The sequence below is a fragment of the Furipterus horrens genome, unplaced genomic scaffold, assembly GCF_987537825.1.
Source record: "Furipterus horrens unplaced genomic scaffold, mFurHor1.1.pri manual_scaffold_9, whole genome shotgun sequence".
Classification (NCBI taxonomy): Eukaryota; Metazoa; Chordata; class Mammalia; order Chiroptera; family Furipteridae; genus Furipterus; species Furipterus horrens.
Genome location: NW_028327179.1, coordinates 41,417,772 through 41,433,096, shown reverse-complemented (window position 1 = coordinate 41,433,096; position 15,325 = coordinate 41,417,772). Strand labels below are relative to the sequence as shown.

At 33.0% G+C, this 15,325-nt stretch overlaps 1 protein-coding gene across 1 annotated transcript in view; it reads right to left on the bottom strand.

Moving 5' to 3' along the window:
• Window positions 1–15,325, bottom strand: part of SEMA3A (semaphorin 3A) — a 216,703-nt gene that overhangs the window by 140,129 nt on the left and 61,249 nt on the right. The window contains exon 3 of the mRNA XM_090287280.1: window positions 10,420–10,482. Coding sequence (XP_090143406.1) covers window positions 10,420–10,482 — 63 coding nt within the window. The remainder of the gene's footprint in view (window positions 1–10,419; window positions 10,483–15,325) is intronic.

The following is a 15,325-nucleotide window of genomic DNA, read 5'->3' as shown; positions in this document are numbered from 1 at the left end:
AATGGACTGTAATGCTCCATAATAAAAATAAAAGGAAGGAAATACCTTACAAGCACGGATATTTGTGACCACAGATGAAGACCCATGTCACCTCAGTAACTGTTTTGAATTCTAAAATCATACAATTTTGTGGGTTCTTATCTCTTATAGATTGGATAACTAATTGGCAAAAATTAATGATTGAAAAACTCTTAGGGATTTTGTAAACTATGGAATAGAGCCACACTGAATATCATAATTTTAATTTGTTCTCTATTAACTGTCAAAGAACTTCTATGACAGCTATTCCTCTTCTTGCAGCTGAGGGGAAAAAAAAATTAGAACTAGAGCTGTGAAACCTGGCAAATGTTTCACACCATTCTCACCACTGGGAGGGCTGATAACGGGAGTCAGTCTGTACTACAAAGCAACTAGACCCACCCTGTTGGCCTAAGGCCTGGAACGATCCCTTTCATTTCCACACTGAACTCTCCCAGTTGGCAGCAGGTTGTATTGCTGCCAGGCCCAGAGGCTAGCTCAATATTATTTTGAAGTGAAGAATGATAAAAATAAAATGGAGAGAAATTTCCTGGGTTTATAGTGTGTTAAGACTGAAATGAAACAAGTAAATTGAGTTAAACGCTTTCAAAATTGGTTAAAATAGCTTCGAGAAAATCCACCAACAATAATGGAGGAGGAAGCAGTGAATTAGAAAACTCTATAGAAAAAAAAAAAAAAAAACAAACCCAGAACTTAAAAGAGATGTTAGTAAGGATTTGTTCTTTAAATAGAAAACCTACATAAAAAGTATTAATTTTATCATTAATTTGCCTTCATTCTCTAGCTTATTGCTTCCAAGGTTTCCGAGCGTTCCAAAACAGGATATTCATTTTATTTCAAAGCAGCCTGGACATTCCATTATAAAAGAAGGAAGCGTGGCAAAAAGAGGAAACACACTTAACACATTTCTGTTCTGGGGAGACAGAAGAGTGTTCCTGACCTCTTCTTGAACCATGACGATTTTTAAACCTCAGAATGTAATGTACTTTTTGGCATTAAACGACTGCACTGCTTTGCTCAGCACTGGCGGATTTACAACGTAATAAAGAGAATGTAATCAGTTCAAAATGAATTCGTTTTCAAACCGTGATCCTTTTTGGAATTTAAGTTGATATACAAAGACAAGCTTAGCAACAAGTTGGCTTCTCGAGAGTCAGGCAACCACCCTGATATTTTATTTTACTGAAATGCACTCCAGACCCCACAGCATTATAAATTGTTAATTTAGCCTAGAAATAAAAGTAAAGGCAGTTAAACCCCAGGACCACACCTGAGGAGTAATGATTCATCGTCCTTCGTGACAAACCATTTACACTTATTTTTAAAAAGCTTTCTAGTGCATTCAGATCAAATGTATAATTTCAGAGGAATTACACATAGAGATATTAGCCTGGAAAAATAAATTAGAAAGAAAACGTCTACCCCCTGAAAATGATATAGAAGCCAAATGCACAGTGCTTCAAAAACAAACATTACAAATATGTAGCACTGATTAGACTGTGTTACACAGTCTTTTCCCGGACTGTTACAAAAATAAAGTCCATCCATCTGTCAAAACAACTGCTCCTTGCATGAAAATTAAGAGAATTGAGGTGTTTTTAACTAACTTCCAATGATTACAGTTTTCACAAAAGAATATAATTTACCTCCAATTCCAATTACCTCCTTGCATGTTCCTAAATTATGGATGGAACAGTGAAATTTTACTCTAAATAAAAGAAAAAAAGAAAGAAGACTGTGAAGATGAACAATCTATATTCAAGTATATGCAGTTTATGATTAAACCTAACAACTTGTTCTGGTTCAAATACAAATTAACCCCAAATGAAGAGGTATAGCACAACATTGCCTCAGGTGTATGAACATTCATTTAAAAAGAAAGAAAAATCTATATCCTACCTAAAGTTTACGCAGAACTATTTTAATGTATAATCTAGCAGCTGGGAAAGCCTTTCCCTATCATGATGGTTGAGTTCATTTCTGCATGAAAATCCATTAATAAACTTAATTCCTGAAGTTAATCTGTTGACTTTCTTTTTCTCTGGTCAATTTATTTGGCAAGCTAGCGGAATACTAGCATCTTCATGCCAAGGCAGTAATCCGTGAGATTGTTCCTGTCACTCACTTCATTCCTCTCTCTATTTAAGCTGTTCTGTACTTATCTAACAATGTTTTGTACCTTTTTCTCTTAACTCTGTGCTGACATCAGATCATCCATAATCATGTCTTCCTAATACCACAGCATTTACTAAAAGATGTTAGAAATCTCTTTTTCAAAGGAACATATCTAGTAAAACTAAGATTTAACTGTCTTCTAATTATAATATTAGCTATCTAATGTTGAATTTGTAACTTGAGTTTTTAAAACAACTGTCATATGAAATGGTGAGTAGGCTGTTTTGTCTATTTTGGGAGATAGGTTTACCTTCACTATTAAGAAAGATGGTGTAATAAAATCAACTGACCTTCCCGCTTTAATGCTTTGTTTTGTTTTCTTTTAATGTCAGAGGATATTTTTAAAAATTCTGATTAAACTAGGACAATAAAATTGGCACAATTTCATGGCTAGTTATTTAAGTATGTAAGTCTATGTTAATTGGACTAAGTCATCTTTGAACCTATGATAATTGAAAAATAAATTTAAAGTGGCTTGAATGCTGTGATAAACTAAATAAAGACTCCTGCACTAAGCTACCAAATCATTTTGCCTAAATGCTCATTTTAATTAAGGGTCTCATTTGACTGGCTTTCCACCTCCAGATTGACTATTTGTTTTGAAGTTTTAGAAATACTGTTTAATATTTTATAAATATTTTTCTTGCAAATTACTTGAAATGTTCAAACTTGGTCAAAATTATTATACACATAGCCACGATAGACAATGATATTAGCAAAAGTTGCCCAATGTAATTTTCTTCTATTTAAAGAAGCTTTGAACAATTTCACTTTGAAATTCCATATGGGTCAGAGAAGTTGATAATATCTATTTTTTGGCTTATATTTTCTTTTATATTGTGCTATCAATCTAATTACTGCATTTGTACTGTTCACTGGCTTTGCTTGATTGTAGGTGGTTCATAATATGTGCCTAACACAACCTATAATTTTGCATTCTGTTTTTCTTACCACTCTTAAAAAATGCAGCGAGTAGAAATACATAAAAATTAAATGATATAAACAAAACTTTAGAAAGTTTCTTGATGTTTTGTAGACATAAGAGTGGTTTTTTATTGCTACATTTCAAAATCAAATTGAGCAGTCAAAAGTTAACCAATGCTTATTTGCCTTGAGTCATTTGGAGAGTATCTAAGTAAAATATTCCCAGAGTTCATGTTAAATCTACATTATGATGGTTAATGTATCCTCAGAAACAAGTAGAATTTTATTCATGAAGGTTATCAAGTGCATAAAGAAACAAAATACCAGTGACAACTACTAGAAACTACCTATCACATGGACTTGGGAACAATCTGCTAATTCTGCAGTGAGATGACACTGGCCAAAATCCTGTTCCCAGAGGAACTGTCCAAATCATTCTCATGAAACTTACAGAGTATAAAATTCTCACTGTACTCTAAAAAAGTATGTTTATTGATGTGTGGGTGAAATATGGTGTCCAATCGAATCTAAATATTAATTTGTCAATCAATGACAAATAGTTGCATTTGATTTGAGCCATTTAAGAATACAACTGAAATTTCTAATAAAAAGGAACACAATCAAAATTCCCAGACCCTCTAAGTGTTTATATAATGTCTCTATTATAAGAGCTAGACTTTGCAAATATAAACTTAAAATGCATTTAAATTTTAATCCAGAATCAAAAGTTTCCAAAAAGTAAAGTTCATATATATGTGACTTGATCCATGACAATTCAGACACAATAATTACCATCACATTTTGTTGTATCAGTATAACATATAAGTTAAAATATGAATAAAGCCCAGTTCCTGAAATAATTTTAATGGTAAAGCTTCATTTCCCATGTATCTTTTACCTAAGATACAAAACTGGTTTATCCAATTGCTTTGTAATGTGTGTCTTATATCCAACTACGAGTTACATAAATGAGCTAATAAAAATAATGCATTTAGAACAATACCCAGTATATATAATAGCGAGCTTTCAATAAGTCTTAGTTATTATTATTATCACTACTACTTCTGAATGCCAAATTAAAACTATAATCCTTTTGTTTAATTTACCTGAAATTTACCCCCAAGCAGCAATATACCCACATGCCTGTGCACATGAAAATCTGCTTATTTCTCTGATATTTATTAAGATAAGGTATTCACTGGGCTTCATCAAAAAATAAGTTGTCTGTATAACTGAAGTGTCATCAGATTTCATTATGGGAATCATGTTTAAAGATGAATAAACTGACCATAGTCTTTCAAGTGTGACATCATCTAGGGTGTCCATGAAAATCAATTGTAATTGATACTGTCAAGAACAGTAAAGGGTCTGTGATGTTTGCCTTACTTGTAAGATAAGTTACCCTGGCACAGTTTCATGGATGCTGGCAGAAGATACGGGTCTCCTGGGTCAGAGATAAAAGATTTTATTACTCACAGAAATAGCAGTACTCAGAGTATCAACATTTCTCATGCCCGCTGGGCAGTGAGAAGAGAGCCAGGTAACATGGAAAAATGCATTGAGCTGGATTATAGAAGGGGAACCCTGGGTTGAGCGAATCTGAATATTTCACAGGAGACAAAAGCATATGGGATCTTGAGGGAAATGTTACGTTCATTGTACTGGACAGTAAGCATGCATACCTATCCTTTGCACCAGTGGAGACACTGTCTTTACTTCTCAAGGCTGTTTGCAAACCAGCCATTTGCTTCACAAGGAGACACTACCTTCCAAGTATCTTCCTTGCACAAATATCGTTAAAAATAGTCTACAAAATAGGCAGTTAGTGCCTTTTTCCACCAGATATGCAGAAGTGTGAGAGACTCATGAAAAATATTCTCCCAATAATTGTATTACACATAGAGTTTAGAGATTTAATGAAACCTTTTGATTTTTTGTAGCATTAGGAGGTTATTCTAGCTATTTAACACATTTCAATAATTCCTTGAAGTATCTAAAATAAAATAAAATAAATATTAAACTTGTTGCCAACTTTGACCTTTGGAAAAGTAAATTAAATTCAAGGACTAACATACATTTTGGACTGCACTACAATTTCAGAGCATGGATAGCTTTAAAATCTCAGTTGCATTTACTTGGCAAAAATTAGTGTTGAGGTCCTGCAATTTGAGCCAGATTATTTTGACAAACATATTATAATAACATATCATTACATTAAAATTGAATAACTAAAACAAAAATATAAAAATAAATCCCTCAAGAATTTCAAAAATGTCATAAAATTCAGGTGCATTACACTACTCTTTGAAATGTATCCAATAATAGGGATGTTATGAGAACGTGATTTTCGTGTTCATCTCAGATGGTTGAAATTTTTATTTCCAATGATATTCAAAATATTTCTAGCAGTCATACGGTTGCCATTTGGTTTTATTGAAACAGTGCAAAGAGGAATGGTTTAATAGGATAAACAAAGAAGAGTCAGAGAGCTATTGATTCGAAACAGATTCTTTTAACAGTTTAGCATGTATTCAGTTTTCATTTGCAAACCAGGGTCAAGGAAGTTAATCCCTCAATAGAAATGTTATTGTGAATAACAAAGTGGATTTTAAGCATGAGAAAAATATAAAAAATGAGAGTAAATAGGATAATAGCAGTCAAAATAGATATATGTGGATGCATTTGTCTCCTTATTCAGGGTCTCTCTCCAATAATATTCTGTATTACATAATTTAAAAAAACGTTACAGCTCTCAAGGAACAGCAATGGAAAAGTTCATGAGCAGTCCACTCCTCTAATATAGAAATGCTATCACAATGTAAAGGTTTAGAGCCTACAACATTAAGAAAAGAAGACATATTAGTATGTATCCTGCATATTCACTTCCACAAGAGGAAAAATTAAATTTAGATTAATGTTGTTGTCAGAAATATCAGCAGCAGCCAAGAGAGAGAAAGAGAGAGAGAGAGGGGGGGGGGGATATTAAGCAACTGTCTTAGGCTGCAGATTCCCTCTTTACCACAAAGGCCATCTTTGTGGAATAGCTGCTCGAATTCCAGTTGCTGACTTAACATATGTGCTTGATGCAAAGCTGAGCCATGAGAAATGATGGTTTGTATTTTTCCTGCTGCCTGGAAGAATGGAGAAAGTGTTCAATTTACTGTATGATGTTACACTCAATGACATATTCTTCACTCGCTCTCAAGGTACATAATATTAACCAGTGTCTTTGTCTGGCCTTTCTTATTCTATTTTCTTATTGTATCCTTGCATCTGAATCTAATTCTGAGAAGAGACCACTATCCCCAGGACTGGTTGTTTAAAGAAGCTTTATTTCCAGAGGGCTTTCTGAGAGAACACTAAAGCCAGAAGGGAAAGGGTAAACTCAGATTCTAGAAACCAAAGAGAGCACTCAAGGAGGTCATTAGTTTACTTTTCTATAAATGTTCAGGTCAGTTCCTATTTTGGTTACAATACTATCTTGGAGTCCCGATGGCTGCAAAAACCACTCAAGCCTCATTCTTGTGGTTTTCAGCATTACAAGAGCTCTTTGAAAGGAATTATTGTCCATAAGTCAGAGCTGACTATTATTTACTCAAGATAGAGTGCAGAATTTCCATCAAACTGTCTGCGTATCACTTCAAAAATCAGGTGTTGAATGAAAATTATAAAAAAACCTCTTTACCCTTAATCTTTCTTTCTAAGTGGTTATTTAAGAAATTATTGTTAAAATACTGTTTTTATTTTTTAATGTTTATTAAGGAATAAATGTTACAAATCCCAGGGAGTCAACTAATTGCTATTCTAAAATCATATAAGAAAGAAATGAAAATAAAAGGCACGTATATGAAGTCCAAAAATAATCAATGTCATCCTATTTAAATGAAATAGGTATTTAAATAGAAGTATGAGGTTACCTAAAAAATAAAATAAAATTTAATAAAATAAATTATAAATGCATAAAATACCTTTTGAATAAAAGGTCAATAAAAAAGCAATATTAAAGTAATAGGATGGGTTTCTAGAAAAGTAGTATAAAATACATTTTACTATTTGAACATAGTTTAATGTGTGGTGTTTAGTGCAAGAAGAACACTACATTTCTTTTCTTGAACTAAAATATCTGAAAATTTCTTTCATTAAATAAGTGTACACAAAAAGAACGTAAAATTCACAACAATTCAATGGACTTAATGCACATCATAAACAAGTAACCAAAGCACAACCATTTTATCATATTACATTAATAGTTGATTTTGAAAAGATGAGTTTTGCTAATATTACCATACCGTTAAATTTTCAAAAATCCACATCTCAATGCACAAATAATTACCTATCTCTACAGTAATGTATGAAATATCTTTTATAAGTTTTCAGAATCTTTGTTATGCATTATGAAATGTCTTAGTTCCTTTTAATTTAGTTTTATAAAACCCGTAAGCATTTTCAGCAAGCCTGGAAAATACAATGAAGTTGCCCTTTTCAGAGTGGAAACCTCTGAGGTCTGATCAGGGTTACCCACAGGGAATTTGAATTGTGACTATTGCAGCTGCTGAATTAATTGCATCTGAGCTTACACTAGAATCTCTCATTATACACTCTACTGATAGCAGAGTGGGAGGGGAGGGGGAAGAGAGAAGAGACAGGAAGAGGAGAGGAGAGCCATATAAGATAAGAAAAATATACTGAGGTGAATTTTGGAAACCACAAACACAAAACAGTATTTGCTATCTTAGACACTGAATGACCTAATTCAATCATTACATCAAATATGCTTAGTACTTGGGTTCAGAGCTTATTATAAAATTCAGATAATTTCTCAGATAAGTCTGGTTGCAATCTTCAATTTTAAAATTGAAATGAACTCAGAATAGTGTAACTCCAGAGTGGTCATGATCATTAAAGAGATCCAAACTAATTTTACTTAGAAACTGTCTAAGCAACATAAATGTATAATAATAACAGTAATAGTTAATATTTGTATCATGCATTACAGTCTTTGTAATTTTACTTGTGACTGTTTGAGTCCTGAAGGAATGCTGTGAGCTGGTTATTATTATGCCCACAGCCTTGATAATGCCAGTATAGATAAGGTATTTATTCAAATTTCTGTTATTTATTTTCTGTGTGTTAGTAGGCAAATTTGAATCAATATATGCCACAGGACACTAAAAACTTCATTAGAGGCACAGAAATTTTGATTTCAACTTCTAGGACAGTATTCAAAATGTTTCAAAACTTTTGAATGAAAAACAATTTGAATTAATATCCTAAATTATTACATTTCATGATTAAGAAAATGGGGGTAATAATACTTACTTTATAAAGTTATAGTTAAAACTATATTTTAAATATTGTGTATTAATTATCATAGTACTTGGCACAGAAAAGATTCTCAATAATTATAAGTTTTCACGTCTTCACCTGTTAAACTCTAATAGAAAGGGAGAAAGTCTGTGTTTTTAAAAATCACAGCTGTATACAGGTAATATCTCCATTTTTATCTGCCCTTAGTTATCACCACATTGAAATCTTTAAACATAATTTGTTAATGGAAAATAAGGCCTTCTATGATAGTAAATTTTTGTATACTCAGTTATATATTTTGCCTTATATTTTTGAAGTAGTTTCTACTTTTAAATAATTCCTCATAATTTTGAATATGTATATTTTATTTAATGGATAAGATACAAAAGCCCCCCTTAAGTTAAGGTACTTGCTCCGGTACAATGAGTAATTGGGGGTATCAACATAATATTCTTGACTTCTCTGGACTCCTACTTCATATTTACTCCTTTCTAATAGTCCGAATGTATTTATCAATTTGGGATACTATAAGATAAAACACACTTGTTTTCATCCAATTTCACATAACCACAAAAATGTCTACTGTAATATGAAGGTCAATATGACTTATAATCACTACATATAAAATGAGATATTTGAAGATGCATTTTCCATGTGGGCTAATATGTAATTAATCACGATGGTGAACACTTGTGCTTTGTGCATCTTTATCTCTCTTCCTTCACCTGTAGCCAACACTGATACTAGATTGAGGCATTCTTTTTCCATGAACTCAGATTCTATCTGAATTATCCTAAACATGTACACACATACCTCATTTTATTGAGCTTTGCTTTGTTGTGCTTCACAAATGTTGCCTTTTTTAACTGATTGAAGGCAAGACTCTCCACCATCAAAAGAAAGGATTACAACTCTATTGCAGTACTTGCTTTATTGTGGTGGTCTGTAACTGAACCTGAAATATCTCTAAGGTGTGCCTGTACATCATCTTAGGCAACTGCTACCAATCAATCAAGTTGTCCCTGGAACATATCAATATATCTATATACATATATACATGTTGATTTATGTCTTTTGGCACATGATAAATTTCTTATAAATGCTAATACATAAACAAAACTTTAAAACTATTTACATTTATTTAAGACATCAAAAAATGTCCAACAGAACATAAAATAATACAAATTATATTTTTAGGTACTTTAATTTATTTGAATTCATTGATTTAAATGATTATAATTGCCTTTCATGATCTGTGCAGATACTTGGCTATACCAAAGTTTACCTCAGGAAAAATGGCCTTTATTTGACAATGGTAAAGCCATTATAAGAATTGCTTACCATTCCTCTCATATTCTGCAGTACCCAGGACAATGTCTATTATGTAGTCATTTCCTTATTTAATTAACACATTTTATATTTTTGGAGTACGTTACATAGTCATTTATCAATTCATATTTATTTAAGGAATGAATAAAAGAAAGGAAGGAAGGAGGGGGGAAGAGGGAAGGAATGCAAGAAATGAGAGAGGAAAATGGGGTGCACAGAAAGAAAAAAAAGGAAGAAAAAGAAAGGAATAGAAAGAAGAAAAGTGGTAATTTAATTGTGACTCAGGTAAAAATATTTTATATCATTCAAAATAAATTCAAGAGGAATTAATATATTAAAACCAATCTGTATAAAGAAGTTGACTTATTTAATATAAATATCTGTGCTGCAATATTGCATTTTGTTTTTTTGCATATATATGTACATATATATAATCAAAGGGAACAGTTTTGCTTTATTTAGGCATGTTGTTATTTTAAACTACTTTCTTTATATAAAACCATCAATACTTTTCACAAAAATGTAAATATTCAAATTAACTATCATTTTGTTTCAAAGTGATTAAATCCATAAGTACAAAAATGATGACAGAGTAATAAATTACTTTATGCAACTACTAAAATTATTTAATAGAATTATACTTACCAGAATGTCTTTTCCAGCCCACTTGCATTCATCCCTTCTGGTGTAAGATACAGGCCATACAATCTAAGGGCAGAGAAGAAACATTATTTTATGCCAATTAAGTTCTCTTAATACTAGATCCAACATTATAATATATTAGATCAAACTGAAACAACTGAGATAAAGTTCTATAAAACATGATGTGGCAGGAACCTTTCAGTTTAGATTGTTCAGTGGCATCAGTTAATTGGTACAAAGTTAAATCATCCACTGTTCATGTACCCATATGGCTTTGCGGTACGAGGTCTGTCCAGAAAATGCCTAGCCATTGCTACTATAAGGGGAACAGTTTGCATCCTATTGATGTAACCTGGCAGCCAAGGAGAGTGGACTGGAATGGTATGCGTAAACAATGACTTCATTGTACTAGTCAGTGGGGATGGTATACACTGTTGAGTGAGCATGTGTACTGTGTGACCATTGCGAATAGAGCATGAATCTTCAACAAATTTTGTATTAAGGTTAACGATCCTCCACGGAAACTATTTGAATAATTTAAGAGGCTTTCGGGGACAATGCAATGAGAGCAGGACGAATACAAGTGTGGCACAAATGCATTAGACTGTCAGGGAGAAGGCAAGCAAAGTTGCAGCAAGATCAAGACCCTGTGAACTTTTTTTTTTTATTGGGAAGGTATTGTCCATCATGACTATGCCCCTCCAAGTCAAACAATTAATAAAGAGTACTACTTCAATATCCTTCATCAGCTGAGAGATGCAATACAATGAAAATGGATGCAGCTATGGGCAACTGGTGATTGGCAGCTTCATCATGACAACTCACCCACTCATGCATCACGTCTCACGCAGAGTTTTTTTGCAAAGCATCAAATCACCCAGGCGACTTAGCCCCACTACAGCCCACATTTGGTGCCCTGCAGCTTCTGGCTTTTCCCCGAACTAGAATCACCTTTGAAATGGAAAATATTTCAGACCATTAGAGAGATTCAGGAAAATACAATGGGGCAGCTGATGGCGTTTGGGAGAACTGTGTGAAGTCCCCAGGTGCCTTCTTTGAAGAGGTCCGAGAAATATTGTCTTATGTACAATGTTTCTTGTCATCTTGTATCTTCTTCCATAAAATGTCTCTATTTTTCATAGGACATGGCTGGATACCTTCTGGACAGACCTTGTATATGAAAGCTGAGCAACACAGAAATTCATGTAGTCGGTACAGGCATACCTTGTTTTCTTGTGCTTTGTTTTATTATGCTTCACACGTGTTGTGTTTTTTTACAAATTGATGACAAGGCCCTCCACCAGCAAAAAGATTTTGACTCACTTTATTGAGATACTTGCTTTATAATTGAGGTCTGGAACTAAACCCACCATATCTCCATATGGAACTAATCAGTGTGTGGTGGAAAGAACTCCAAGGAAAATTGGGAGAGAGAGATCATCTTGAGAGGATGTGAGAATCTAGTAGAGAGAGGTGGAGAAAGGCACACAGAAGATGGCTTACATGCTCTAAATGAATCAGTATCATGATATAGTGATTTTGAAATTTTAACATTGGTTGCTCTGGATCCAAATCTCAGCATGACATGCTAGAATGAAGAACTTATAGAGTTTGAAAAACCCACCTTAGGAAGAAATCTTTTTTAATTTTATTTTTTGACAGGGAAAATAAGTAAAAGTAGCTTTATTTTACTTTCAGGAGATAAAGGGGGAAATGAAGAAGCAAATTAATTGTTCTAAAAATAATCACCCTCTTTACTGTAGGCAAAACAGACTAATTGAGAACTAATTGTTTACATTTTCATCCCTAATACTTGGCCTTCATCCTTCCAAAGGTTCCTATATTGTAGGAATTCAGTGGCAGTAGGTGAGAAAACAAGGTATTACTGGTGGCTTAGAGGACTGTGGATACATTTTCTCTCAGTAATATTAATGAATATACCATGATCTAAATTCTAATATAAAAGTTTAGTTTCCCTTAGCAATTCCAATGACTACTATCTCTGTTGGGGCAGAATAATTTAATGTGTTTTTTTGTTTGTTTGTTTGTTTTTTGATTCATCCTTCTCTTCTGCTAACATTAGTTAGTTTCAGGGGGGAAAAAATCTTATGTAGAAGAAAATCCAGAGATGGTGGTACCTAATTATTCGTGTCAGTTTAAAAACTTTTAGTCTCAAAATGACTGGTTAGCATTCATTGGGATCTTCTAGATAATTCAATATAAATGGTCATAAACATGGACAAAGGCTGTGATATTCAATCGAGGATATTAAAAAACAAAATACAACATTTATTAACAAAAACTTAGGACATATTTAAATAACCTAAGATGCCATAACAAGTGCATTTCACACCCATGTCACAATTATTAAAGCCCTAAATATTTTTGGATGTGTATTTATTTTTACCATTTGAGTATCTAAATTTATGTGTTCTTTTCCTTTTCAGGTACTTTTCTTTATGTGTATGTCTGTATGGATTGAGCGTCGGCCTGCGAGCTAAGTGTCGCTGGTTCGATCTTCCAGTCAGGGCACATCAGAGAAGGAAAACTCTGATTCCAAAAAACCTCCGCTGCCTTGCGGCATACCTCTTCAGGGGAAAGGCTAAGGGAGTAAACCCCGACAGAAAATCCGGAGCCGGAGTCCCTAAGGCGGTTTGACGTTGTAGTCAACACCGGCAACTCCTGCGGCGCACCTGAAGCCAAGCTGTATTGACTCCGTCTTTCCCTTGGACCCTTCAGCTGCGAAGAGAGGGGGGGTCTGCTGCATGGGCAACAGCAGACCCTCCATATCACCCTGCCCAGGCTCTGTAGCTTCAGCTTTACTGGAGAGGACACTCCAGCGTCATCGCAAGATGTCGATTCAACACGGGAGGAGACAGATACCGTGTCACTCCCAAGTCGGACTGCACAGCCATTCTCGGCGGTGCAGATAGACTCTTAAGAAGCTACACCATCGTCTCTCGAGACGGACGGCTGCTTACGACGACGATGTCTGTATGTGGTGTGTAATTTAAACTTTCATTTGACTTGTTCCACAAGGTTTTTACAAAGCAGTCACGCAGTGAAAAACATGCAATAGCAAACACTTGCTCTTCCTGTTTTCATACCCTGACTCCTGAATCATTAGTACAATTGCTTGGCCGTTTCTTCCACAGGCTCCACAGCCTTATCCTTACACTGGACATGGAAAGGCCAAACGATCCATTCTTATTTAAGGGTTACAGTGGAGGAAGATATCATATAAATTATCTCTGAGACTCCACAACAATAATATATACCAGAGCTAAAATTATTCAGCTTCCCAGTTAAATTGAGCAAAACTCAAAGATTATTAAAACATAATTTTTTAATTCAAAAAAGTTTGTTTTTTCATAGTTTCCTACATCTTGATTGTTGTATTGAGACAGCATGGACTTCATTTTGTGATTTCTCTCATTTGAAAAATTAATATAATTTGCTGTTATTCATGCTAAATTCTCTCATGCTAGAGAGGTGTGTGTACTTTCAACTTTCTGGAGTTCCAGAGTAATATCGTTAACCTGTTAATATTTTTTCTTCTATTCTCAAAAACTTCTCAGTTAACTAACAATGTCTAAATTTCTTATCCATTATAGTGTTCAAAATAATTTATGACCTATTTTATGTTGCCCTTCTTTATGCTTCTCATCATGGCAACCCCTCTTAATTATTTAATAAGCATTTATGCCTTAAAGAGATTGCACCCTTTTATCATGGCCAACAATCTTTCCATAGTCCTTCCAAGCCTGAGAATGTGTTTTTGTATCTTAAAAGGTTTGGCCTAGTATTTATCTTTATGTTAATACACCTTTATCTTTAACATTATTTCATAAGTTTCTAAAGAATTATGACACTATATTGTACCCTATAGAGTTTATCACAGTAGTAGATGCCTAGAAAAATGTTGTTAAATAACAGTTAAAATAGGATAAAACAAACTTAATATACAAATATATTCAAACAGATATAAATACCTAAGTAAATTGTATTTACTCTTATAGGCATAATATGTTTGAAATGGAATGTTTTAATATTAGAAATATGTCTTCTATTACTAGAATAATGATTTTAAACTCAAGAGCAGGAGGTATAAAAAGAATATTATGACACTTAACTTTAATTAATTCATTCTTTCAGTATATACAAGGGAGGGCAAATGTAGGTTTACAGTTGTTTATATGGAAAATAATATAATAATTAATAAGTAATAATACAAGCAAGTCTAATTGGTAGAAGAGGTATTATGATCTATCCTGGGCATACAAGTGACCTTAGATTTTTTCTCATCTATAAAATAATTGGTTATCTTATATGATAGTTTAATCTTTTCAATTTTAAAACTAACTGAATATATAAACCAAAAAAACTATTTAGAAGAAAATGTTAATTTACATACATTAAGTATTACATTCTGAAGTGATATGCTCATATATTATCTATCTATATATATATATACACAGATGTATACACATATATTTATATTTATATATGAATTTTACAAAGTGATAGAAATATAAACACCCCAAGTTTGAACTGACACAATCTTTTATTATTAAATATCAAAATTTTATAATTTTCTTAGATTTTTTAATTCATTTTGTAAAGGATAATTTCTATTCACTAAAACAACAAAAATCTGCTTATTTTGTGACCTTTATGAGAGAAAGACCCTAAGATAAATGTTTTTATTATTTCAGAAAACAGATGAATAAACAGTTTTCTCAGATAATAGATGACCTTAGTATACTGCTACCATCGGAGTTGGCTTAAAAAACAAATAGATGAAAAATCAGAAAAGAAATATCCAAGGTGATTTTTAAATGTCATATTTTAATCCTAAAGTATCATGTATCAATATTATATATCAGTATTGCTATTTTTTCATGCCTGT